Source organism: Gavialis gangeticus, unplaced genomic scaffold (genome assembly GCF_001723915.1).
Source record: "Gavialis gangeticus isolate Ggan-Ray unplaced genomic scaffold, GavGan_comp1, whole genome shotgun sequence".
Classification (NCBI taxonomy): Eukaryota; Metazoa; Chordata; order Crocodylia; family Gavialidae; genus Gavialis; species Gavialis gangeticus.
In genome coordinates, this window is record NW_017729025.1 from 120,566,339 (window position 1) to 120,593,723 (window position 27,385).

The window sequence follows — 27,385 nt, forward strand, 5'->3', positions numbered from 1 at the left end:
GGAGGCTTATATGCTCTCCTGCCCCCTTTGACCGTCCTGGGGATTACTTTCCCCTGGGCTTGGAGGATCGTCTCCTTAAGGAGCGACCACTCCCCTTGGACACCTGGCTCCCCTCCCCTCTGAGTCTTCAGCGCTTCTCCAACTATCTTTCTTAGCTCATTGAAGTTTGCCCTCCTAAAATCTAGGGCCACCACCTGACTGCTTGCCTTTGCCACCTTGCGTTGAATGGTGAATTCAAGCAGGCAGTGGTCACTGTCACCCAGGGGGTCAAGCACCCGCAGCCCCCTCACCAGGTCGTCGCCCATGGCCAACACCAAGTCCAACAAGGCGTCCCCCCGGATGATCACTGAAGCTGGTATACCAAGGAAAAGAGAGTTACTCCTGATTCAGACATATTTAAATGAGAAGAGATTTTGTTTCTCCACTGATAAATGTTCATGGTAACCAACATCTCTGTATATGATTGTGCATATTCTTTCAAACCAATTTTAACACTTATTTTTTCATTCAAATTCTAATCAAAACAATGGACTGAATGTAGTGCTTGTGTCACTTCAAGTCAGGTAGTATTTTTTTTCTGTTCAGATGTAACAGATGGCAAAAAATATGTTTCTTAGTCAGCTAAATGTTGTTCTACTCTAATATCAATGCATTCTCTCTGCAGCTAGTTATGGTCCATATGTGACCAACTAGAATGATAAAAGTGATCGTGATGTCCCATTTGTTTTTTATTTACTGATTTTATTCTTTTACATAATTAAAATATAGCTAATGGTTTCCACAGCTACCGTCTTTCTGGAGTTTTGGAAGAGAAGAAGAGCTGTGCTAACTTACGACTGGGACCTCATAGACTGGGAGGATGAAGAGGTATGGCAAATAAGTCTTCTAAATGGTGATCTTGTTATCCCAATTTTGTCATCAGCGTGCTTTCAGTATAAAACTATACAATAGTGCTTTATACTAAATCTGGTATAAAGCACCAGTGGTACAAGTCAATAACGCATTCTGCAAACGGTGATACAGATAAATCCAAATCCAAATAAAGCTCACTTCTGGACAAACCCTTTTTTTTTTTTTGGTATTGCAGTGGACAATGCTTTGTCCAGTGCTTCTTTTACTTAAGCATGATATTTGCCTAAAAAAATAAATAATTGTTCAAATTTAGCAGTGTATGATGAGATATAGCTATAAGGTTCTACCACAGAGTGAATTTCCTTTCTGAAAGGGATTCAAGCTATACTTGTGGCTTCATTTCCAATCCAACCTGAAGCCAAGGCTTTTTGAGACCTATAAACGTGACATTATGTCCCTCTGGAAAGATGTTCCAGCTTGATGTTATGTCCCTCTGGAAAAATCCTGTAAGTGCTTTGGCTTTTAGAGACAGAGCAACAGGGTGTTTCAGTATGCAGTAGTCAATATTCTAGCCCTACTCAGGCATCCCCTTTCCTTTCCTACGTTCCTACTCAGCCTTCAACTTCACTGAATCAGGTTGAAACCAAAACAAGCCTTTCTGCAACAGGGCCAGAGCCTAGACCAGCAATTGTCAACTGGGGTGCCTTGAGATCCTTTCAAGGACACTGCAGGATTCCACACAATGTTGGCACTGTTAGGTGTGCAAGCAGGATTCACAGGATAAACCAAGATGTTTGAAATAGGTAGCCATAGTGTCAAAAACACTCTGAACACCTGTGGTCTTTCTGCGTCCTTTGTAATGGAAGAATTGCTCTATTATTGTTCCGTAGTCAAAAAAGGAATGAAAACTGGCATTGTCTGAGGAGTTTCTCAAGTCTTATGAGTGATGCCTCAAGTCTAAAAATGTTGAGAACCACTGGCCTAGACCGTCAACCAATCTTAAAGGGCCAGAACATTCTGTAACAGTCCTGTCACCAACACTACCAATTGCCAGATGGCTTCACCCATATGCACAGCTCAGAAAGTTTGCTCCTGAAATCACAGCTGAAGTTGTGTAAAGTATAATTTTAAGCCATTTTCTTTAGGTTAGTGATTCAAGTTTGTTCCAAATCAGTAGAGACCTAGTCATCATTATTTCCTCATTCTTCAACAGTCTGTTAAAAATGAGTTGTTGTCTGTTCATGAATAGATTCTGTATCTCAAAAAGCCCACTGCAAATGGTGCCAATTTAAAATTCTCTTACCACCTCAGCAAAGAAACCTGTGATTGACTCAACAGGGTGACCTACAATCTCTATAGCACTTTGGTAGGTGGCTATGGGGAAAATTTGTCCTACTGCTATTAGTTCAGTTCCTGGTCTGTTGATCAATCTAATAACTTAGGTCTCCAAGGGACAGCTTTGATGACAGTTATTATTTGACACTTGGTATGAAGCAGTTTGGGCAGAGAGGAGTCATGGAAATGCAAATTGTTAATACTATGTACCATAATCCTTCTAATCATCTGATGCTTTCCTACATAAACTGAAGCAAATATATGTCATTACAGGAAGAGCTACGCCCACAGTTTGAAGCAAAATATTCCCAAGTGGAGCGAGTAAATCCCATCACAGGAAAACCAGAACCTTTCCAACCATTCCCTGATAAACTTAGTCGACTGATGGTGTCTGTCTCAGGAATATTCTTCATGGTAGCATCTAATACTATTGCAAAGTCATTCTAGGCCTTATTCTGGTATCATCCCAATGTAAATCATATGCACTTCCACTAGAATTAATAGCTACAGCTGCATAATAAGTGAAATAAGATCAAATCCAGTGCTTGTTCCTGGGGGTTTGGGGTTTTTTTTGTTTTGGGGAGGGGGGATTGGAGGAGGGCAGGGAGAGGAGGTTCTGTGCAGCATATTATTTCAGCAGTTCAGAATTCCAGTTCTCACATATAACTGCTCTCTGAAACAAACTGGATTTTTCTTAAAGTGTTCACTAATCAGTCAGTTTTCTTTGGGAGTTGATTAAAATGTAAATTTTTTTGGTTTGTTTTTGTTTTCATTCTAATTAGGTGTACCTTTATCTCACTGCAGATTTCTTTGGTACTCACTGCAGTGTTCGCAGTTGTGGTGTATCGACTGGTAGCTATGGAACAGTTTGCATCTTTCCAGTGGCATTTCATCAAAAAGTACTGGCAATTTGCAACATCTGGCACTGGAGTCTGTATCAATTTTATGATCATCATGTCACTTAATGTTGTAAGTTTTAAAACTATCTTTTAAGAATGTATTTACTTGGCATATTGCAGTATTTGACACCAGCAAAACAGGTCCATTCCAAATAGCTGATTTGTAAGAGCTTTTTCTTTAAAATGCACTCCATTCTTTTAGATGGAAATTGGCTGTATCTTGTTTTTGTTTATTTTTCTTACAGTAATATTCAGAAGTAGATTTGATACACCTTTTGTTCTTTGGCAGTGTGGTGTGCCAATTTTTTTAACTGTGTGTAATTCCTTGCTACTAATATGTAATAGCACCACTCATAGTCATAGTGGCCAGAGAACCATTTTTCCATTGATAAAATCCACTACCATCCAGTTTGAAAGAGCAGCACCACTGTCAGCCAATAGGGAACTGTGAAGAAGAAGTATGTGCCCATTGGGGGACTTAATAATAGTGGTTTCCCAGAAATTGCAGACATTTCACAAAGCACTCTGTACTTTCTTCTGTGACTTTCTGCACTCTAAATGGAATATTTTCTTCCAAGCTAAGAATTCTGAAACCTCCTACAAATTTGAAGGGTTCTTAATGATGACATCTAGATTCTCTTGTTTCTAATCTATAGCTCAATAATGTTAGTTTTCAATAATTTAAGATCCTTGAGACATTCTGGTAAATAGTTTCACTTTAACCACTTCTCTATTAAAATGCAGCTTTAGTGTACATCCAGCTGTTATATTCAATTGGCCTAACCAGGGTTAGGTCAATGTAAATACCCAATTGTGCAGGCATTCAGAGGGGTTAAATCAGGCAAAAAATAGTGTGCCTGATATAAGTTAGTTTGCCTGAGTAGGTGTCCTAACTTAGATTGAGGTGAGGTTTAAGGCTGTGCAAAGCTTCGGGTGCTGATTTGATTTGGAAGAGATTTGGCCTGATTTGGTAGCTGAATCTCTGAATCTGAATCAAATCAGGAGACAAATAAAAAGGTCCTAATTGATTTGGAGCTCTCCAAATTGATTTTAAAAAAATTCAGAGAGCTTTGGAGAGATTTGGGCAGTCCCTCCTTGCCACTAAAGGGAGGTGGACTCAGACTCCATGCCGGTAAGTAGGGGGCAAGGGAGGGAGGGCCACTGGAGGGGGGGAGGGGACCATGGGGGAACCCCACCAGGCCCCATCTCCTGCCTGCTCCCCCAGCCCCCCTGGGTGCCCCTGACCTAATCTCCCAGCCCCATTAATGGCTGCCTCACCCAACGCCAGCATCCCAGCTCTTTAAAAAAAAAAAAAAAAAGCCCTGCACTCACCAGTTCCTGCCAGGTTGTGGTCGGAGGCGGTGATCAGCACTGCCCCCCACTGCCCTGTGCTGCATGGGGCCCTGCCATGAGCCCCTATCCCCTGCCTGTTCTTCCAGCCCTGTCAAAGTCTGCCCTGCCTGAGCCCAAACGTCCCAGTACTTTAAAAAAAAAAAAAAAGTCCTGCACTCACCAGCTGCTGCAGCAGCCATCAGGGCTTCTGGGGGCTTGTAGCAGACTCCCCACATGCAGCATGGGGCAGTGGGGGGCATCAGGGATTGCTCCCTCCCACACCTGGTAGGAGCCGATGAGTGTGGGATGCTTTTTTTTTTTTTTTTTTTTTTTTTAAAGAGCTGGAACACTGGGGCCATGCAGGGCAGCCATTGGTGGGGCTGGAAGAGCGGGTGGTGGATAGGGCCTGTTTGATTCAGAGATTTGGCCGAAATAATTCAGGACAGTGATTTGAATCACCTAATAGAATCACTGTCCCCCAAATCAGCCAAATCCAAATCAAGTAACTAGCTGCTTCACAGGTCTATTGGGGTTAACCCAATATAGGAAAAGGTTAACCTGATCTTGCAGATATTTGAACATGCTTGCACTGCAGTCCCAAGGCTGGGAATACTCAGTTGCTTGCCTCAGCTCTGTGGCTGCACTAATCCCACCCCACTCACCGTCCCCTTCCTCCCACCCAACTGGGTTATTTTTAGCCCCTCTAACCTCTTTTTCCCTCATGCAGACCAGCTAGACTCCACAGACACCTACTCACCCTTCCCCAACCCTGAGTTACTAAGATCAGTAAGTGGTGAATGCCTGTACATGCTAGTACTGAGAGCAGCAGACTGAGGTACACACTTGCACCATGTCTAGGTATAGGCAGCTTAAAGTAAACTGTAAAGCCTGGGTGCAGCAAATGCTTATTTGCATCCTTAGGGCACATCAGAAGAGTTCACACAGATGTATTGAATTCTTGGTAGACTATGGAGATGAATTTTTTATGACTTATAAAGCCAGTCACCAAGCGAGTTCTAAATTGCAAATAGATTATGGGGATTCTCTTGGATAAAATGTATTTTCATTTTTATTTGGCAAGACAGTTTAATACTTGTTCACCCTTTCAACATTAATGTTATGTGTGTTATTTAATGGATATGATATTGAATGATAAAAATATTTTTGTTTATGTTATTTCTTATTTATATTTCAGGTATATGAAAAAGTTGCTTATCTTCTAACAGATTTAGGTAGGTTCATCATTAACTTTGCCATTCCACACAACTTATAGTACTTGCATTTAATTAAAAATAGTTTAAAGATATGTTAACCTGTACAGTCACCTGGTAATATTTCACAGACCTTTCATTGCCTAGCAAATTGAGACCTTCTTTATTATGTATTAAGAAGAGCAAAGGGAAGGAAGAGAAAATAATTCATCAGTAATGCCAGATCTGGAGACTGTCAAGCCCTGGGGAGGTCTAGATCAAAGATGAGCTGTGCAGCTGTGTCTCCTTGCTAGAAGACAAAATCATCATGATCAATTTGAATGGATTCTGTTTATTCAAGGAATCCCACTGAATTGGGTGAAACTCCTTGTGGGTGCAGGAATTCATCCCCCCACATTGAATTTCACATTAAAAGTCTTAAAGTTCTTTGGTAGACAAGTAATTAATTTTAACCAACTACAGCAGATTTAGCATTTTGTTCCCTGGAATAAATTCTTTTCAATTATTTACTGTTTTCAATGAGAACTAAAACAGGAAAACTCCATGCCTTTTTTGTATTCAAGGTCACTGATGGAAAAAAAAAGGACTGGTGTATTGGGTCTTGATTACATGTATCTGTTGTTTTCAATTAGTGAATAAATACTGTCTGCACTTTCTTAGACATACCTTCTAATAAGAGTGCTTGAGAGCCAGATTTTTAGTTTATGAGAAAAGCTGAAAAATATCAGTATCAGAGACTGAATTGGAATTCAGTCTGAATTTCCAAAAAAAAACTTTAAAAAATTGTTTGAAATTTTTGTCATAAATGTCAAAGTATCACATTCGGAAAATATTGCAGTGGAAACTTCCATCTTTAAAGTGCTGTGTTTTTTCTAAACAAAAGTCTATCAAAATAGATCCATTCTCATTGAAATATTTGGTTTCGATGAACTGGCATTTCCCGAAGGAAAAATGTTGAGTCAGAAAAAATTCAGCCAGCTCTAACTCTCCCTTATTCAACTATTTACACCTAAGTCACTTGTCATAATTCAATCCTACAAGTGAGCAGAGAGGATGCCTTTTTAAATATATAATTTAAACCAGATTCAAAACAGAACATGAAATATTCATGCAGCAGGAGATTTTATTTTTAATATTTTGTATTATATTTTCTCTCCAATTTAATATGATTTTGCTGGTCACATTGTTAACAAAAATTAGAATCTAAATTTAACAGCTCCCCCTTCTGGTGATAAGATTTTTGTGCATGCAATAATATTCAATAAATTGTGTTTATCTATACATTCCCCTGACAGTAGGAGCTAAAGGTTTGGTGTTCACATTTGACAGTAGTACTTCTTATAACACTTCTTGTTAAATATAAAGTTAAAAACACCCATGGTATGTTGATAACCATCTTGGGTTTATCCAAGTTATTAAGATATTTCAGTAGAGTCTTGTGCCAATTTAAACTCAGATTTTCTTTTTATAAATATTTCAATCTAAGCATTCCTTGGAGACTGCAAGGAAATAAAAAATAATAATAAAAGAAAACTTTACATATGTATTGCAGAGCTGAATTTCCTTAGTTCATGAAAACACCTTTTTGATATCTTGGCAGTTCTGATGCAAACAGTATAGCTTTCACGACCTTCCCCCTCTGGGTTCCCTGCATGCTGGATCCAGCACCTGCTTCAGCTGGTCTGGGACCCAGCTGCCTGCAGAGCCTGCACTGAAGCAGCTGGAGTAGGTGCTACATGTAGCTTATGTCCTAGACCAGCCAGACTGGGCGCCATATGCAGGTGTGGAGGTGGGAGGTTTGTGGGCCTGATTTGGCTGGTCATCTGGCCTGTGGACCAGTTCCATGCCACTTTTGACATGCCTGGTGTGCTGTATCCAAAAAGAAGACTTTGAATGATTTCAAAATGTTCATGAAAAAAATGGTATGTGGTGAATTTAATAAATATAATAAAGCCATCCCCCCACCCCCAACTCTGAAATCAGCAGCTCTGTTGCAGACAGAAGTGGGGCAGGACAGCATGATAGCTCTGCTGTTACTATTTAGGAAGCTAAGAGAGCCAACGGCCCATTGTTCTTCACTTTACAGGTGTTAACAATCATCTCCCCCTTTTCATGGTTGTTCCACTAATCCAGATAACCTATTTTAGGGCAACTTTGCTGCCTGCTAGGGCTTCCTATTTTACAGTACCTGCTGTTTTGCCTCCTGGACTCTTACCCTGCACCCAAGACCCTCATTTTAATTTTCAGCAGCTGGCCAGGACTAGCCTCTAAAATTTAGGACTGTCCTGGCCAAACCAGGATGTATGATCATCCTTGTTTAGAGTAATGTGAAAAGAGTGGGAGTGAGGAATTAAATACAACAGGGGTAATCAACCCACAGCCTAGACCTGCCCCACAAAGCCAAGCTATCCAGCCCACAGCACTTCCCACAGGTTTGAAAAGTTGATGGCACAGGAGCAGTGGCAGCAATTGTTGCTGTCTTGCCACCAAATTTCCAGACCTGTGGGAAACCCCAAAAGCTAAATAGCATGCTAGATTGCTGTGTAGAGGTGGTCTGGGACTGATCTGGATACACCAAGCCCAACTCAAGCTGCTGTGGGGCCCAATCCTATAGCACAAGTCCCTGATCTGGCTCTGCCAGCCTAGTCTGCAGGCTTGGATGCAGCCTGCAGACCTGGCCCCATGCCACTCATCTGGCCCATGGTACTAAAAGGTTGAGCACCACTGAAATAGAAAATGTGTTGTTCTAATTTGCATATTTACCTTTTCATCAAAAAAATGTATAGGACCAAGTTATTTCTCATGCTTGTAGGACATGCACATAGAAGTGGTCTTGAGGAAAGGGCATAAAGAATTTTAGCATGAAGATGTTTATGTGAGAAGCCAATTGAAAAAGAGCAGTTATGATTACCTGCTGCTCCTCTGTTCTGCCACTGTCCTTCTCTATTTTACCACCATGTATTAATAGGGCTAAGCTCTGTCATGAATATTGGTGGGAAGAGTCAAACATCCCATCATAGTACTAAATTCAAGAGTCAATGCAACTTCAGAAAGAGTCCATTTACAATTCAGTTTCCATCTTTTGCCCATGCATGGTACAAAACGGATCATATCTGGAAGTTTGAGGCACTCCAATTGCATACTCTCCTGAAAAAAAGGAAACCTTTATGTGAAGGGCACATCTGATGAAGTAGGTTATTGCCTACGGAAGGTCATGCCTCTTTGAGCCAGTCTCTAACATGCTCCATTACTCTAATTTCTGTAGGAGGGGTTTAATAGATTTGAAGTACAGCATTTTATCTGGGAACTGTAAGATGGCAGCAAATTGATTTTTATTTCTGAATGTGTCATATGTGTTGTCACTCCCTCCAGAGCATCCTAGAACAGATTCTGAATGGGAAAACAGTTTTGCCTTGAAAATGTTCCTCTTCCAGTTTGTCAATTTAAACAGCTCTATCTTCTATATTGCTTTTTTCCTTGGCAGGTAAGTTATTTATGGCCATTAAGATAAATAGTAGGGGAGTAATGAATATAGAATCCTTGGCATTAGATATTTCCTTGTGGTAACACAATAAGTTCTTTGAGATCTCAGATGCAATAAAGTTCCTGGAGTGAAATCTGAACTCAACATTTTCAAATATACGAAAAAATAAAGCCCCTAGAATCTCTGCTCAAGAAACAACATAGAAAAAAAAGTCTGATTTTGTTATTTAGATGCTGCATACCATTTACTGTTGACAATGATAGTGATTATGAGCACTCAACACCTCTGAAAATAGTCATTCAGTGGTACCTAGGCACAGAATTCTCTAATGTTCTGGTCAGGTATTTGAAAAGCGCAAAATAGTTCTTTATCCCTTTTTGTTCATATATCATTCAGTGGTTATCTTTCCTGGAAAACTAGTATAGTCTACTGCCTGGTAGTTTTCATCCAGGAATTGGAATCTGGCCCTTGGGATTCTATATCTGTAAGGCCTGTATTCACTTCAGATTTGGTTTATTCAGGGGACAGAAATTCAATTTGGTGATTCTAATCACTGTCCCGAATCAATTTGGCCAAATCTGATTCAGAGGTTTGGCCACTGCCGAATTGGCTGAATATCCAAATCAGATAGGCCCCATCCCCTGCCCACTCTCCCAGCCCCATCAATGGCTGCCCCACCTGGCCCCAGCATCGGCTCTTTAAAAAAAAGAAGCCCTAAACTTACCAGCTCCTGCCAGACGGGGGGGCAATCCCTGTTGCCCCCCGTTGCCCCCTGCTGCCCTGCACAGCATGGGGGGCTCTGCCACAAACCCCCAGAGGCCCCAACGGCCACTGCAACATCCAGTGATTGTGTGGGGTTTTTTTGTTAGTTTTTTTTAAAGAACCGGGAGCTGGGTCCAGGTGGGGCACCTATGGGAGGGGCTGGGAGACTGGGCAGGAGAGCAGGGGATGGGGGCTTTATTTATTTATTTATTTATTTTAAGAGCCAGGAGTTGGGGCCGGGTGGGGCAGCCATGGGGGGCAGTCAGGAGGCACCCAGAGAGGCTGGGGGAGCAGGCAGGGGATGGGGCCTGGCAGCGGTTCCCCCATGGTCCCCCCCCATTCCTCCAGTCCCCCTTCCTCACCCCCTACTTACCAGCACAGAGTCTGGGTCCAGCTCCCTGCAGCAGCAAGCTGGGACTGCTCAAATCTCCAAAGCTCTTCGGAGAGCTTCGAATCAATTCAGACCTTTTTATTGGTCTCCTGATTCTATTCAGTTTTGGCAATTTGGCTGTTGAATCAGGCCAAATCTCCTCTGAATTGAATTGGCACCCAAAGCTTCGCGCAGCCCGAATATCTATGCCTATAACTAATTCCTTATGTGTGAACGTGGACAAACCTGTTAACCAGGCTTCAGGTCACCATCTTTAAATTGGATCTGAGAATACTTGCCAACCTTACAAGAATATTGGAGATACTAATTAATATCTATAAAGTATTTTCAGTTACTTGTTTGAAACAATTGACTGTAAGGATGCAGCTTCAATTAAAGATTAAACATAAAGAAAATCTTTTACTATTATAGAATTATCCCATTTCATTGCTCATGCACTAAACATATTGAAAACTGTAGGATCTATGGCAATCCTTTTTAGCTGTATCAGACACACGCGTGCTGTCTCATCTCTACACATTTGGGGTGAGACATAGAGCCTACGCCATATTTTGGGACTCTTGGGAGGTCTACTCCCAAATATGCCTAGGCTTTAGTTCTGCACATTATGCAGTGCACCTGAAAAATGTGAACCTTCGTCATGGCTTGGATTTTGAAACACATTTTCTCCCCCTCTCCCCACTAGAAGTAGAAGCTGTTTGGATCCCAGAATTTAGTGAGGAACTTTTATTGGAGTGTCATAGCAAGCAAGCTATTTCAATGAATATGCAGCAGTTTCAATAATTCCAAAGAGCCTTGACATTTTCCCTAAGAAATAAATCTTATTTTTACAGATTTGCAGGCCGTCCAGGAAAGTACAACAAACTTTTTAACAGATGGAGACTAGAAGAGGTAAACAATCCCATTTTTCTGCCTCTGAACTTTTCATGTGCAGAAAGAAAACAATGAAATGTTTAGAAGTAATCCGTTACAACTCTGAAAGATTTATTCTTCAATTGAAGAGTGGTGAGAAGAGATAAACCTTTGTTTATAGCAAAAGATGGGGAAACAGGACATACAGTTTCCTTTCTGAACTCAAAGCTATGCAGAGTAACTTTGGATGTAGCACTTACCTCTCTGTATATCAACTTCCCTATTTGTGAAGACATACATTAGTAGTTTCCTTTCTTCTGGGTACATTAAGAGTCATAAATCATTCTTATCTGTGATGCATTTTGAGATTCTTGAATGGAAGGCACAAAGGAAATGCAGCCCGTTTTTTGTTAATAGATTTCTAAATTTGCCCCAAAACGAAACTATTCTTTTAAACAATGTTTATCAAGCTTCAAAGTTCAAAGTACAGCTTATAAACCTTCTAAACAACTTCATGGATTTCAGTGAGGTCTGCGGTTACCATGACTTCTTTTTTTTAAAGTGCTTAAATGCAGTTTTTAGGAGCTGAACATTAGTGACCCAGGTCTGAAAAGTTGGCTTCAGTGCAGACAGTGTAACTCAATTAAAATGCATATTTTGGCCAACTGACTAGCTTAAGGCAGTCATAGTGGACTGAGCTAAATAAATGTCTGCCTCTCAGTCACTGATATAAATGCATGTTATCCTGTCAAAGACTGTGTAGTGCTCCATTCTTCTGAATGTTTATTGCTCCATATGAAATGAATTGATGGCATTGTATAAAAGACAAGCATCTGTACCACAACTGTCAACCTTTTTGGCAACTTATCTCAAAAAAAAATCAATGGGTATGGAGATATATCCATTCTATCACCTTTAGGATATGTTTGATTATATCAGGAGTACAATAACAGAAGAAATGGCTTAGCTTATGCTGCCATCCAACTGTGGTTAGTTGAATTCTAGGGATTTGTTAATCTGTTACTTTTCAAAAACATTAACATTTATTCTAAAGTTTTGTAAGTAAACCAAAAGAAAATCGTGCATCATAGTAAACTACAAAAACAGGAGCAGTTTGCCCTTGAAGTCAGTGGACAGAAGCTCAACAGAGTCAACCCTAAGAACTGAAGTAGTTCCCACACATGCAGATTGTACATATACAAATAAAGGAATGCTTTAACATATGCAACAAGCAACCTGTTTTTGTCCCCCTGTAGTGTCATCCTAGTGGTTGCTTGATTGACCTGTGCTTGCAAATGGGAGTTATCATGGTTTTAAAACAAATGTGGAACAACTTCATGGAACTAGGCTACCCGTAAGTATAGTTGTTGGTTCGAAGCACATGAAAATGTGATCATGACCTAAGCAAGAGCAGAGAAAAACAAGAAATGCCATTTTGCTTAGGTGTGAGTGAGTGATTACTTAACTGTAAGTCTTCACGAAAATAAGCAGGCCAACATTGGCCCTAGAACCCATGAAATACATGTGCCTGAAAACAGGCTCATGTTATAATCTTTGGAATTTATTTTTGCAGACTAGTCTGTGGCTTTTTAATATGTTATGCCAAGCAGCGAAGTCTTGCTCTAAGCAGCACAAAAGTGCAGTTTGGGAAAAATATAATAAAAGCCTGTGCCTTCCCCTGAAGGATAGATGCTATATTAAAGGAAAGAAAAATATAAATGGCCTAGTCTCTCTACAATAACTATTTCAAGGAGACCATCCTTCTGTGAAGAATTTTCCTCTTTCACTGTACCTCCGCATCATATGCTGTGAGTTTGTTATTCCCCAGTGTAACATTAACAGCCACTCAGCAATAAGCTTTTTTAGGTTATTTTTATCCATCTGAAGTCTTTTACATTATTTAATTATCCTTCGCACATAATTTAAGCAGTGCAATTAGGCCAAAATTTTATACATCCCTCTTTAGGGAACTAGAAAAGTTGTCATGTTATTTTCTATAAAAGAAAAAACTTTATCAAAGGATAACTTAGAGTTCTAGCCTTGAAACTGTCCAAGAGTCTTTGTTTAGTATGTTTTAGCAACCTGATGAAAATGTGGAAGCCACAGCATTGCTACTAAACATGAAAAACTGCATTAAAAAAAGATACACAAGGTATTAGACTTCCTATGTTCCAACCCAACAGTATCTTAATGTCTTTATCTACTAAGTATTTTAAAACAAGCTTCCTCCCTTCTCTGTTTATTTTTACACAAAGCAGTCATTTGATCATGAAGAAAAAAACAAATATTTGCATGTAACACAATTGGGCAACTGAAGAGTAAAGAAGCAAACAGTCAACTGAATTTGGAAAAGAATAATGGAAGATTAACAAACCTATGAAAGAGCACTTTCCAGCATCAGTCTGTTTTTGATTAAATGTAGATTTTTCCTACCTGATGTACATGTACAAGAATCATATAACTGGAAAAAAAGAGAATCGTCCCTGATTTTCTCCACATTCACTGAATATTACCACTGTTAGAATAACACTTAGCACTTACATAACACTTTCAATCTGTGAAGCATTCTGTAGTTATTAATATTCAAGTTTCCCTAGTGAGAGGACTTCTGCATGGCAACATGAAGACAGATCGCACTCCTTCCTTATATTTACAGTTTCAGCAAAACCTTCTGCAGCACAGACTCTTCCTGAAGGAAAAAATTATTCTTTGAAGTGATTCTATGCTTGTATTTTTCTTAGGAAACAAGATATGCTATTCTGTGCAACTCTAGTGATGTTAAATAATTCCTTAGATTGTGTTTATTAAGAATAAAATAGTAAATGCTACACTTGATCTTCGCACCACCTCAGTAGCAAAAAGTTTTGTTTTGTTTCCTTTGTTTTTCTTTCCCTTTTCTTTTTCCTTTCCTTTTTCATAGATTTCATAGACATTAGGGCTGGAAGGTACCTCGTAAGATCATTGGGTCCAGGCCCCTGCCCAAGGGGCAGGAAGTCAGGGTTAAAGGATCCCAGCAAGATAAGCATCCAGATGTTTCTCAAAAATTCTTTAAAAATGTTTCCTTTCTTTTCCCTTTTGTTCTCCTGTGTGCAAGACACTTCTATAGGACATTTATGCAAATTCCATATTCTAAGAAGCCAGTATAAGGCCTAATGCTCCACATAATGCTTTAATAATCCTTTAATGTAAAGCAGGATCCCTTAATGTAAAACAAGTTTCTTGAATGTCATCATCAAGAATATAGTGAAATAATCTTTAGAAAGCATCCCAGTAGGCATGCATTCTTCAGTAGCTGGAACAGTTCAAAATATGATTTCAAGGTCAGTATAGGATGACACAAGCAAACACTGAAAATTCTTGATCAGGCATTACTAATATCATCACAAGCTTTATAATCTGATTGTTTTACAAAGGTTACTACAGAACTGGTGGTCACGACGCAAGATCAAGAGAGGAGGGCAATTTCTGGAGCATAAAATTTCTCTACCTCAGTGGGAGAAAGATTGGAATCTGCAGCCCATGAATCTCCATGGATTAATGGACGAGTACTTAGAGATGGGTGAGGACATTTAGAAGTTTCTCAAGGAAATCAGAAACACCATTTGTTTCAAAAGTTTTATTTTTAAGACCATTTTTTATGTCCATTTTCTGATAATATGACCACTTTCTAGTTTTACAGTTTGGCTTTACCACCATCTTTGTTGCTGCTTTTCCCCTGGCACCTCTTCTGGCACTGCTTAACAACATTATAGAAATAAGACTTGATGCATACAAGTTTGTTACACAATGGAGGAGACCTATGCCTGCAAGAGCAACAGATATAGGTAAGAGGACTGGGGATACTTCAGTCTCATTTGTATAGAATGTGGCCTATAGCACAAATCCAATTCGGACACAGCCTGTGATCTCAGATATCTTGAGAACCTTAGCTGAATACTAAGCTGAACATGACTCAAGGATTGTTTCTCAGGAAGTAACAATCATAGGTTTAGAAGGGACTTCAAGGATATTTTAGTATAACCTCCTTCACAGAGGCAGGATTTGCTGTTTCTAAACTACCCCACACAAGAAAAAGAATATAAAGAGGATGTAATTTAATTATGTACTATGATGATGAATAGGACAACTTAGAAACATATAAAATGGCCTTATTATTTTGTTTTGATTCTTTTTTAGGCATCTGGTATGGAATCCTTGAAGGAATTGGAGTTCTGGCTGTCATCACCAATGCCTTTGTTATTGCTATTACTTCTGATTATATTCCACGTTTTGTCTATGCATACAAGTATGGCCCTTGTGCAGACCAAGGATACACACAGGAAAAGTAATTAAGACTTTTTATACTTTTTTTAATGACACTTTAACATTTATTGGAAGTGCATTTCCACCACTCTTCATCCTGTACTTGTCATATTTGATCAGTTATATGTCATCTGTTACATTGGTGCAAATTTGACTATATCAAAATGCCAGAAATTAAAATTTTGTTTTCTAGCATAGTTTTCTAGTATATAGCAATATATAAGATTTAATTATATACCATATTATGTATTATAATAGTGTACATTTTATGTAATTATATCATCTATATATCATTCTAATCATATGTGTGTGTGATTCTAATCATATTATAAATCATTCTAATCAGCTTCCACCAAGCTGTCTACTTCAAATAATGATTTTTATTTAAAATCCTAGCACCAAAGTGAAATGTGACAACTGTAGCTTAGTCATGAACTAAGGCAATGGGAAACTGAGAAACATGCAAGCATGTTTAATGTCCTAATGCAGGGGTTTTCAATTTGGGGTATGTGTACCCCTGGGGATACTTTGGAAGGCCCCAGGGGGTACACGGCAGCAGCATGGACAAGCCACAGGCACTTCCAGTTTCGCTGCCCTCTTCCCTCACACTCATTGACCAGCCACCAGGGGTACCCCAACCAAAAAAGGTTGAAAACCCCTGTCGTAATGTATGCTAGAATTCAAGAAAATACTATACAAAAATTACTTATGGCTCATATTATATATCTAAGTTTTATGGCAAGGCATTTTACTACATCTTTCAACATGCAATATTAATTTGTGCAATTACATTAATTGTGTAATCTTGTAAACTTTTTCTTATTTTATTAACATGGGTCCATGCAAACCACTCTAAGGTTTCATTTAGTAACAATATTATTTCTGCTGTTGGGATTTTCTCTTTTGTGTTCAGTTTTGTTTTATCCCATCCCTGACTCATGGCAAAAAGCGAATTAAGTTGTTAATTGGACCTAGCACCTTTCCACTGATCAGAGTGGTTGTGGTCTTTGCCTCAAGCATTCATTAAAATCACTACTAGTTTGAAAGTTATTTTGGGTGGGAGCAAAAACAAAAAGCTAGTTTTATGCCGTGTCAAAGTTCCAGCTGATAGTTTGTTTTAGTGTTATTTGGCTTTACAGATACACATTCACTAAGTGCTTTTTCAGAACCCAAATTTGTAAATACATATTAGTATTTTATTATGTCTTATTTCCTGTTTTATGATTTAGCCTGCAGCTCTAAATGTGGTTGTCATTGGGTGTAACAGCAGTAATAAATCCAATCTTGCTCCTGGAATAAGACCTCATGTTTTAACGCTGTAGGTCTCTCTCTCCTTCTTGGTGGGCAAAACTTTCTCTCCTCCTTTACAGTGAATTTTTTGGCTTTTCCATCACTCAAAGGATGCAGAGGATCAGACTGTGGTCTCACTAGGTTTGATAAACCTCATAAATTGTATGTGGAATAGGTGCTTCTGGTGATGATAGCATACTCACTTCTTGTTTAATGTGACTTCTCACAAGTGAACAAGAATATATCTTGCCAATAGTCACATCACTCACTTTCTAGTCCATCACCAAAAAATAGTTTATTTTAATGGTTAAAGTTTGCTTATTTAAAAATTATTCTTGCTTTAAAAAGGGGGGGAAATAACTGCTGATCAGGACAGACAGTACTTCTATATTCTTTCCTTGTTCTGAAGATACCATTAATATGTATTTCCTCTTCTCACATAATCATGTGCCACACCCAACCCATGCTGAATTTAGTAGGAATTTTTTCTGTAATCTACACTGGGAGCTGAATCATGCTTCACTGAAAATGTACCTTGGTTTGATTAATTTATGCAATATCCTTAGGCAGGAGGAGGAGGAGGCAAAAGGCATTGCTTTGTAACAGGTGTCTTTTTCAGAACAACAAACTGATTTTCTGTGAGGATGACCACAAACTTTAAGCTTATAGGAATTATGATGATAATATCTGATATGTGCATTGCAATGTCCTGGAAAAGTAGAATTTTGCCTATGAGTCTTTGAAAAAAATGACTTATAGTTCAGATGATAGCTCAGGAAGTATGACTATATAAAAACCATGCTTTAAACTGGAGGGTAGATCTTCAGAATTATGAACTGGACTGGATCATAAGTCGTTATGTATATATGGGCCTTGTCATAAATTATCAAACTATGTTACCATCAGTATGAAATTAATTGCTAGTCTCCATTGTATTTGTTGTAGCTATTAGGCCAGAAGAGTCACAGTCTCTTTGACTTGATTGGCAGTACTGCTGAGAAACTCTGCAAAAAGATTAAATTATACTCTCTGCAAGGAGATTCAGTTTAGATGCTTGGCCAAGGTGCTGTGCAGAACTTTGCTTTGCTACTGTCTGTCCTGTATGGATGGATAAACAATGAAATTCAGCATCCAACTCCCTTGGGCATGAAAAGCTAATCTTAAAAAAAGTGTGCATGAAATTTTATCCTTGGAACAATGACTTAATGTGATTCATTCAGTTGTAATCTTATGTACCTCTGAAATTTTAAGAATGTTTTGCTCTGATCAACCACTGGCAGGCAAAATGATTTTCTGGGTGTACAATAATACTGCACATGCCTGAGTCATGGCAGAAGGGGAATGAAGCATGTTTTCTGTACTTTATCATAGGTAATCATTGTATGAAACACATACTGATAGTGTGGTGTCTTTTTTCCAGATGTTTAAAGGGATATGTAAATAGTAGTTTATCGGTATTTGATTTGAATGAACTTGAAATGGGATACTCAGGATATTGCAGGTATGTGATTGGAGGGAACCCTCTTTATTACTGTGTTGGGCTGTTCTTGATTCTTTAAGAATATCTGATTATAAACTGACAGTCTCTAGCACATAATTAAGATACTCTCAAAGTTTTGTTATGTTTTTTAAAGGAAACCATATTTGTTAGCATTTGCTTATGAGCTGTTTATATACAATTTTAACCTCCTATATGGCAGGGCAGTGTGCTCAAGTGAATGAGAACACTGAACAGAGAGTTGGAAGATCTGGACATTTTCTGTGCCTCTATGACTTAGTTTATACCTCTGTAAAATGAAGAGGGTAGTGACTTCTTCATTTGTAAATTCCTTTGAAAGCTATAGTTGCAAAGTGCTATGTTAAGAACATTGTTGTTGTCATTGTTAAGTTTCTAGGTTAAATCCAGTCCCAAGTCCTGTGGTTAGTGGCAGCAATGCATGAAGAATGAGTACAGGGTATGCAGTAGAAATGAACAATAAAGTCTGAAGAAGACAAATTTGGTTTTAACTGAATAAAGCTGTGAATGCTTTTGCTACCGAACTGTGCAAGAGAAACTCTTCTGGTTCAACTGTCACTTGACACTTAGGCTAGTTTAGAAGTTTTGGACTTGAACAAAATAAAGCTAGCCTTAGTTTCGAACATTCTCTGGGGTTACTTTATCAGTGAAATTCTTTTAAATGAACTGCTGTGTTAATCACTGCATTGTTCAGTACTCATACCCTATGTCAATTATTTTCCTCCATTTCTATTTAATTGATTTTGAAGTAGGCATATAGTTATTGTACATCCTCAAGCCTTGTTATTTAGACTGAAATGTTGTTCCTTATTATTCAGTCATATTTTAAACTCTTCTCCCTTGCCTGCCATTTTGGTTTCCCTTCTTCTGGGGGTTTACCTCTCTTGTGTTATATTGTGCAGGATTTTGGAACAATCTTATCAGTGACTTTTCTTTCTTTCTTTCTGTTACAGGTATCGGGATTACCGAGCACCACCATGGAGTTCAAGCCCTTATGAATTCACCTTGCAGTTCTGGCATGTCCTTGCTGCACGACTGGCTTTCATCATAGTATTTGAGGTTAGTCATGGATTAGTAGAGAAATGCTACTTTTCTACCAGCTTAAAGGTATCCTATGTCGGGTCAATGAATAAAGTAAAGTCTAGACAAGGTGCTTATGCTTTAAGCTCTGTGAAGAAAAAAGAAAAGCTGGAAAATGCCAAATCTGGAAAAAGATGGAATAAATTGTATATTATTCATTAACATCAATTTGTTAGTATCTCTGTAGCAAAATGAAGGTGCAACATGTACACACATTCCTAGTTTTTATTCTAGAGAATTCATATTTGTCCTTATCTTTAGCATTCTACTAGGCTTTTCATGTGAAAGGTTCTCTGAAAATATTCACTGCAGTCTGTAGTTAGAGAATCCTGGTTTTGCTTGAGTAACCAACTTCAGGGTCATCATGATTTGGCCTTGAAGAGACAACTTAAGCATCCTTGAATGAATTATTTTTGTCCTTGTTTTCAGCACCTTGTTTTTGGAATAAAGTCTTTCATTGCCTACCTGATCCCAGACATGCCCAAAGACTTGTGTGACAGAATGAGAAGAGAGAAGTACTTAGTCCAGGAAATGATGTACGAGGCTGAATTAGAGCATTTGCAAAGGGAGAGGAAAAAGAACGGGAAACAGTATCACCATGAATGGCCTTAGCTGATACCATGCAGCAGCAAAAACATTATATGGAAACTGACTAATGCAGGTCTAAAATGAAGAAAGGATCAGGCAATAAGGGTCAAAATTCATAATGTGTACATATACTGCTGCTGGGATATATATCTGCAGGCTTTACTAGCAACTGGAAAATACATGCTTCCAATGAAGAAAATGGATAGCCATATGAATCAATTGGTCTATGGTCAATATCAGGGAGTCGCTATTGGCTCGAGTGAAAGTACAATGAAAGATTGAGCATGTTGGACACACCAATAAAAAAAAGTTACAATTCTATTTTTCATGCTATTAATCAAGATATCCACTATGTAATGAAAATAGTCATTGTCTATAAAACTTTTACAGTAACAGCATGATGAAAAAAGAAATCACATTATATCCACAACTTCTACAGCTTTTGATTGCTCAGTTTAATTTGCCATGCTTCTGAAAAAGAAGTGTTGCCTATGTGGCCATAACTTGATATAAACTTGATATAAATCCTTCAGGCTTATTGTTTTGTCAGGTTTGTCCTAGTCTCTTGCTGAGATTGTGGATGTTTTCCTGCCCTAAAAAGGTGGGTATGAGGCTATTTAATATTTACTATGCAGTTCAAGTTTTGCACATCATTTTGCAGGAATCGTCTGTCTTTATAAATAAAACCAAAAATTCTAAATTCAAAAAATAACCCATTCATTGACAAATGCACTGCATTGCCCATGTTTCAGCTTCGTTTGGAAATAAATGTGGCTATTTGAAGTCTTTCCATTTTGATATGCAAAAAAGTACCATCTCTGCATACTTCCAAAATAAATGAGCGATCATTTTCATGCTATAATGTAGCATGCAGATATATAATTGTGTCACTATTACTTTCTGTTTGATCTACCTGGACAGTAATTCTATGACTTCACAAAATGTTGACTTGAAGTGTCCTATTGCAGTGGAAATATTTTTTTTCAAGTATACACTTAACTATTTACAGTATGCAAACTTATGCAGCTATATCAGCTATTCAGTATAACATTGTGTCTTGCTTGTCCAGGGGAAGAAAAACAGAGCACTTTATAACAGTGCTGTCTCTGTTCCAGTAATGTGCACTCCTCATCTTGGGCTAAATAAATCTAAGCATGGAAATAGGATATCTATATATTAGTGTTAGAATTAGATCTTTTTTATGCTTTCTAAAGATGGAAAAAAATTGCAAAACCAACAAAGAGAAAAAAAAACAAATGTTCTCATACAGAATTGAACTCCAATTCTCACTTGCATATGGGATAGGGCAGTCTTACTTATGGTTATAATTAAGGTTACTTTAATGTGGAAATTTGTGTTTTATTATGAACATTTCATAATATGTGAAAAAAGAAGCACTAAACTAAAACAAGTGTGCAGGATTCATTTGTGAGAGAGTGGACAGGACCAAAACCATCTAGTTTCTTTTTTTACAGTTTTAAAGCATAGTTATTATTTATGTCAGAGGAAAAGAATTAAAACTCAAAGAAAATTTGTTTCGGTTTTAAGATTCATGCTAATATGCAAGAAAGCACAGTAACTATAGCAAATACAAACTCTACCATTAACCTTAAGGATAAAGCTGCAAATTGCTCATTAAGTACAGACGTGAAGAGTTGAAATTTCCTTTCTCAGAATACCTTATTTCGCTTGAGTGAATGATTCCAGAATTTGTTTGCACAAATTCATCTTATGTTATTCCAAGTATCACTGAAAGAGGGAAAATGTGTATTTGAAAATTATTTTAATAGTTCAAAGTCCATTGAAATTGTTGAAAGGACCCTTTTTGTTTTCAATGGGTACACACTGCGTTCTCTGTTAATGAGAAATTACAGCTTTTTTTACTGCATTGTATGGGTTTCCATAACAATGCATGGCAGGCTGGAGTGGAGGGGACAGGTATAAACATTTATTAGCCAATAGTTGTATTTTACTAGGCCCATTCAACTCAGACTCTCCTGTGCTTCCATTTAAGTGGAAGGATTCCTTTGTATTCTGTTTACACTGTTTTCTCAATCCCATAGCATTCCTAATATGAAATCCTTAATGCACTTCTGTCCAGTGCTTAAGATATCTGTATTATATGATTTAATGTGTTAAATATCCATTTTGTATTGTAGAGTAGAGCATCCCTAACCCCATTTAGTTTTAACTATTAACTAGTATGAAGTCATTTTGTGCACTATTTGTAAAATATAACTCTTTTCTTAAGGTCACAAATAAGTTCACTTTTAATGTCTCATGTAAATGCAAAACGCCCTGGCTGGATCAAGGCAGAAAGATTTGGCATAAATTTAGCCAAAATTAGAAATAATGATTAATATTTTTGCTTATGTTTTCTTCAGTTTGTTGTTGATATGAGCACATACTGATTTGCATCTAGAAGAATTCTGATTGGGCATGGCAGATAAATATTGTCTTGGATTTGAAGATATATATGAACCTTTTGTGACATCTTTAAACCTGGAAATAACAAGTACAGCAAAGTGGGTTATATAGATCTAGCATTCGGTTAATTTTATGCACTGGGAAAGCACAAGCATGCCCACTATATTGTGTGCCTCTCTGTTCTTTTCTCTCTATAGTTTATCTAAAATGTCACATGGCTTTACCAGTATATAGCCATTTGCTTTAGCTAAGAATAACTTTCTGCTAGTTTTCATTTAGTGTGGTGTTTGTATTGAATGCAGATTATCTTACAAAGATATACAGCACACTCTGTCCTCAGGAATTAGCTACTTCATGAATGTTGGTTGTCTATATTTTCATATTCTAAATATTTGTCTTTCCAAACAGACAAATAGTATAAATGGGTTGTGCATGAAAGCTATATTTGTGAATTCTCCAAAGCCGCAGAGCTTCAGAAGGTAGCATCTGTACAAAAGTGCTTTAGATCAATGCTGATCTAGTCTGTAACAGCTTTGGTCTATGCATGTACCTTTAGAGAGGCTGCATGGGCAGATATAATACCGCTTTTTTAAATACTACAAATAATTACCAGTCCAAAATTTCTTAATTATTTTTCTCTGAACACCAGTGTCTTGATATAATCAAAAGGAACTTTCATTCCAAAAATAAAAAAATGCATCTACTATTTACCATTCTTATTTTACTACATTTTTAAATTTGTGCCTAATGTGTGAGGTCAGAATTTGGTGATTTGAAAAAGAAAAACAATTATTTTTACAGAGCTCGATTCAAGAGTCCTGTTATATCAGCCTCAAAATTACATAGCTCCTTCTTCTGCTGAAAAAGAATGAATCACTATAGGGAATGTCCTATACATATCACTGTATAGGGAGTGACAGTCCACTGTGGCCTGTCAAATTGGCTTTAGATTGTGAATGTCCATCAAAAGGCTAATATGGTGACTGCTATATTTAGGCATTCTGTGAAAGTGCTCAGATTAGCAAACAGGGCACACATTTCCCCATTTCCACACCCAAATATCATTCAAGACTTGGAACAAATTTTGCAAGTGATCTTAAGGCTCAAGTTTCCATGAAGATAATGAACTGTAATAGCTCTTCCTTAGAAATATAGTGTTTCGTTATTATATAAAGAACCCAAATAATGTGCATTTCAAAAGATGGATCCCTAGAGGCTTCTTCTAAGGAATGCTCTGTAGAAAGAAAATTAGCTTGGGAACCATGGTGTTACAGCTACTGTTGGTTTTTCCATTTGTCTTTGTAATATTTTGCTCTTACTTGTTGGTTCACCCTAAGTAACTAAAATAATGTAAGTTATTACAAGTAATCTTCATTGGGGGATTTTCACATTTTGACTTGTTCCACTGTAAACTACAAAAGTTTGTATTAACTGAGAGAATTTATGGGGTAATCTTCAATATGGAATACATTGTCGTTGATCTATTCTTGCTTATATTGTTTTATGAAATTAGTTCTTTTAAATTATCATAATCTAGTTCATTCAATGGGACATATACATTAACAGTTCTTATTTCTCAGTTGAAATGTCTCTTACGAAAAGAAAAGACAATATTATATGGCTACTCTGATGTAGATAATTTCAGTTTAGCTTCAATTTATTTGCTAAACCATTGTAAACTAGCTCTCTGAAATTTGGTGAGCTACAGCTTTATAAAACTACATGTAACATAAATAATTAAATTGGAAACTTAATGATATGACTAAGTGGGTTCTGTATTAAATCTCATATAAGTAGGGACCTATCAAAATCATGATTTCATGGATTTTGCTCTAAATGCCAAATCCAATATTGCCTGCAAAAGCAGACAATGTCCACGAAATCCACAAAAAAAAAATTACTGGAAGTAAAATGCTGGCTCCCCAGAGGGGTGCGTGATGGGCAGCCTTTGCAATCAATCAATATGGAGGGGCGGAACACGGGGGGCCCTCGGCCAATCAGAGGCATGAGGGGGAGGCAGCCACAGTAGGCCCTCAAAAATGGCAGCCAGCCCTGAAATCTGCCTGAGAAATCAAACAGCTGCCTCCTCAAGTTGATTCCTACATATAAAAAGAATGAGATAAAGATACGAATAGATGAAAGTGCAGCCTAGTTTGGTTTACAGATTCACCTAAAATTCCAAATAAAACAGTATAATATGCCAAAGGACATCTTTCCTTTTGATAAAATTATCACATGAGACAGAGAAGATCATTCAGGACAAAGATCTGAAATTTTTACAGTCCCCATGTCTTAATAATGTTTACATAATTTACTTCTGAGCCTAAAAATTACAGGGAGTTTTGTATCAAAGCAGACTATTATACTCGGAGAAACGAAATACTTTTGTCTGTTACATCACATAGCATGGCTAGTTTAGCTAGAAATAGCCTGTAAAAGGTTACATTTTCAAAACCACATAAAAAAAACTTAGGGACCTAAGCCCCATTTAAAGTCACTTAAGCAGTTTAAAAACACCTTTGGTTCTTCCCATACTCTACCTATGTAGTTAAATATTTTACAGTGTTGGAAAGTAACAATCCAAAGCTGCAGCAATTCACTTACCAAGCAATATGGATCTCCCACTGGCCTGAGTGTGTGTTGGTTTGGACTCTGTATCAGGGGTGGGCAAAATGCAGCCTGGGGGCCGGAAACAGCCCTCTATGCCATTCTGTCCGGCCTGCAGGGCGCCTAAAAAATGTAGAAAATTAATATTTATCTGCCCCTGGCTGCCTATCATGCAGCCCTCAATGGCTTGCCAAACTCAGTAAGCGTCCCTCCGCCCAAAATAATTGCCCACCCTTGCTCTATATCATGCTGTTTCCTTTCCTTTTGTGGTTCACTGTAGACTCTGGGCAAATGTTTAGTGTGAGCCATGTCCTCAGCCTCATCTGGATGGCTGAGGACATTTGATAAGATATAGTATCTTTCATCTTTAGGTAACTAAGCAGATCCAACATAGGTGTTATCCAATGAAGCCTTCTCAGTAACTTTTGTGAGTCAAGTCCACTCTCCAGAAAAATGACTTATCACAAAGGTGTGAGACAGTGCTGTGCCATGGATACCCTGTTCTAGCTCTGGAACTGGAAGCAGCTGAGGGAATTAAATCAGATTCAGTGCCTGAAGGAAATACCAGGAGTGGCATTCAAGTGTGGACCTACTGGTAATGGTTCAGCGCTAGCTTGTGCAGAACTAGTGTTCTTTTTTTTTTACCCCGTAAAGTAGTATCCAAAAGGAGGAAAAAGTGTCCACCAGAAAAGGTTCCCTTGTTATCATTCACATCAGAGAAGCCATAGTAGTGAAAAAGCAAAACTACTGAACTGTCTCATGTTTCTTCCATGTCAGGATGCACTTTGAAGGAGTAGTGTAGGGAAGCATGCACTGCTGCTATCTGTACTGTTAGAAAAGTAGTCTCTAGAATTGCCTATGCAGTGCTAAATTCTCTCTCACTCGCATGCAGTTTAATCACTCTTAAACTACTGTATTTGTAGGGGTCCTTGCCCTTCTGTATAATTGTAGCATATAAAACTCAACTTTATTGGCCTCATTTTGAAATGATCATAGTGATTTTGATTTATACTGAAAACGTCATTCTATTGACATTGTAAATTTATTTCCTACCAATTTCTATTGGCATGGTGTGGCATTACCATGGCATGACAGCACAACTTGGCAATGACAGCACAACTTCATCATGATAGCACAGTAATGGAGTGCATAGGAATCATTTTGCTATTTCCTATTATAGAGGTAATTTTTAATGCAGCATGGTAATTTAACTATGAAATGTTAAGTATTCATATAACTGAAGCTGTCTGCACTGCATTGAAAAATGTACCCTATGATATCTTCATTGGTTTACAGTAACTTTTTCTCATAGCCTTTGTATGGTAATATTTACTCCATGGTTTTTCATTGATATTGCCATGAATTTATGAAGATGCCAATTGATAAGAAATTGGCATTGAACCCAATGCAGTCTAAAGAAGAGAAAATTTTGACTTCTGAGAATATGATAATTGCTCTTTTAAAAAATGGGGAAAAAAGAAAAAAATTCAATTTTTTTAATTTTGTGTTTGACTTAGATTACTCTGAATTTTGTATTTGTACAATCTGCCAAACTGTTTATTCTGATTTCTACCTAGGTTAGTGTCACTGAAATTTCAGTTGTTTGAAGAGAATCTTGTGTAGAAAATAAAATCTTAGTAAATAACATAGTTACCGGTAAATCATTTTTACTCTAATAGTCCTGGCTGACTTGCAATATCATGATCATAAAAGATTTCTAAATAAATATGTGTATATATTTGAAATTTATGTAATATTTAAATACAACTTGCTTTCTAAGTAAAGAATTAGAATGAAATTTCCTCTATTTTTTCTATTTACAAATCCAAACTTTGTAAGTACTATTTAAAATAAAATTGCAATAATTACCACAAAATGTTTTTAAAAAATTGACTTTCAAGTACTACATGCTAAAATTCCCCCGGTCTGTGAATTATTGATTTTCATTTTAGGTTTCAGATAAGTTTTTATGACCCAATTAATATCCTTAAACTTAAACAGTTTGCACAGAAAAATGTTTATTTGACATATAAAGGCAAAGGCTTTTTTTTTTTCCTGGAAAGTGGCTGATCTGATTAACTGTTGTAAGACACTTTTGGCATAAATTTGTCCTTGAGATGCTGTTTACTTTATTAAGGTTTACATGTACAAATGCAACTACTTATTGTATCATACATATTTTAATATTGCATTTTTTCAGTAATAAACTTGGATATCTTTAAAGCAGGCTTTTAGCATCTTTATTCTAAACACTGAAAGTTTGGGGGGGAAATGCTTTTTTGTTTTATGCACACCCAATGCAAACAGCCTGTGCCAGGACCTGAACATGATTAAGGTCCCTGGCAGATGTGCAAGTAAAGGCATGATGGGGTCTGATGTTGGGATCCCCACAATCACACTTTCTGCCATTCCACATATGCATGACAGGAAGAGTGATTGTGGGAATCAGCAGCAGAT

General features: G+C 37.7%; 1 protein-coding gene across 1 annotated transcript in view; it reads left to right on the forward strand.

Moving 5' to 3' along the window:
• ANO3 (anoctamin 3) overlaps positions 1 to 21,838 on the forward strand; it is a 539,488-nt gene extending 517,650 nt beyond the window's left edge. The window contains exons 15-27 of the mRNA XM_019519487.1: positions 785 to 867; positions 2,461 to 2,601; positions 2,992 to 3,156; positions 5,614 to 5,650; positions 9,002 to 9,113; positions 11,100 to 11,157; positions 12,375 to 12,472; positions 14,532 to 14,677; positions 14,790 to 14,942; positions 15,295 to 15,442; positions 18,131 to 18,211; positions 19,180 to 19,285; positions 19,736 to 21,838. Coding sequence (XP_019375032.1) covers positions 785 to 867; positions 2,461 to 2,601; positions 2,992 to 3,156; positions 5,614 to 5,650; positions 9,002 to 9,113; positions 11,100 to 11,157; positions 12,375 to 12,472; positions 14,532 to 14,677; positions 14,790 to 14,942; positions 15,295 to 15,442; positions 18,131 to 18,211; positions 19,180 to 19,285; positions 19,736 to 19,918 — 1,511 coding nt within the window. The 3' untranslated portion in view covers positions 19,919 to 21,838. The remainder of the gene's footprint in view (positions 1 to 784; positions 868 to 2,460; positions 2,602 to 2,991; positions 3,157 to 5,613; positions 5,651 to 9,001; positions 9,114 to 11,099; positions 11,158 to 12,374; positions 12,473 to 14,531; positions 14,678 to 14,789; positions 14,943 to 15,294; positions 15,443 to 18,130; positions 18,212 to 19,179; positions 19,286 to 19,735) is intronic.
• The last annotated feature ends 5,547 nt before the right edge of the window (positions 21,839 to 27,385 follow it).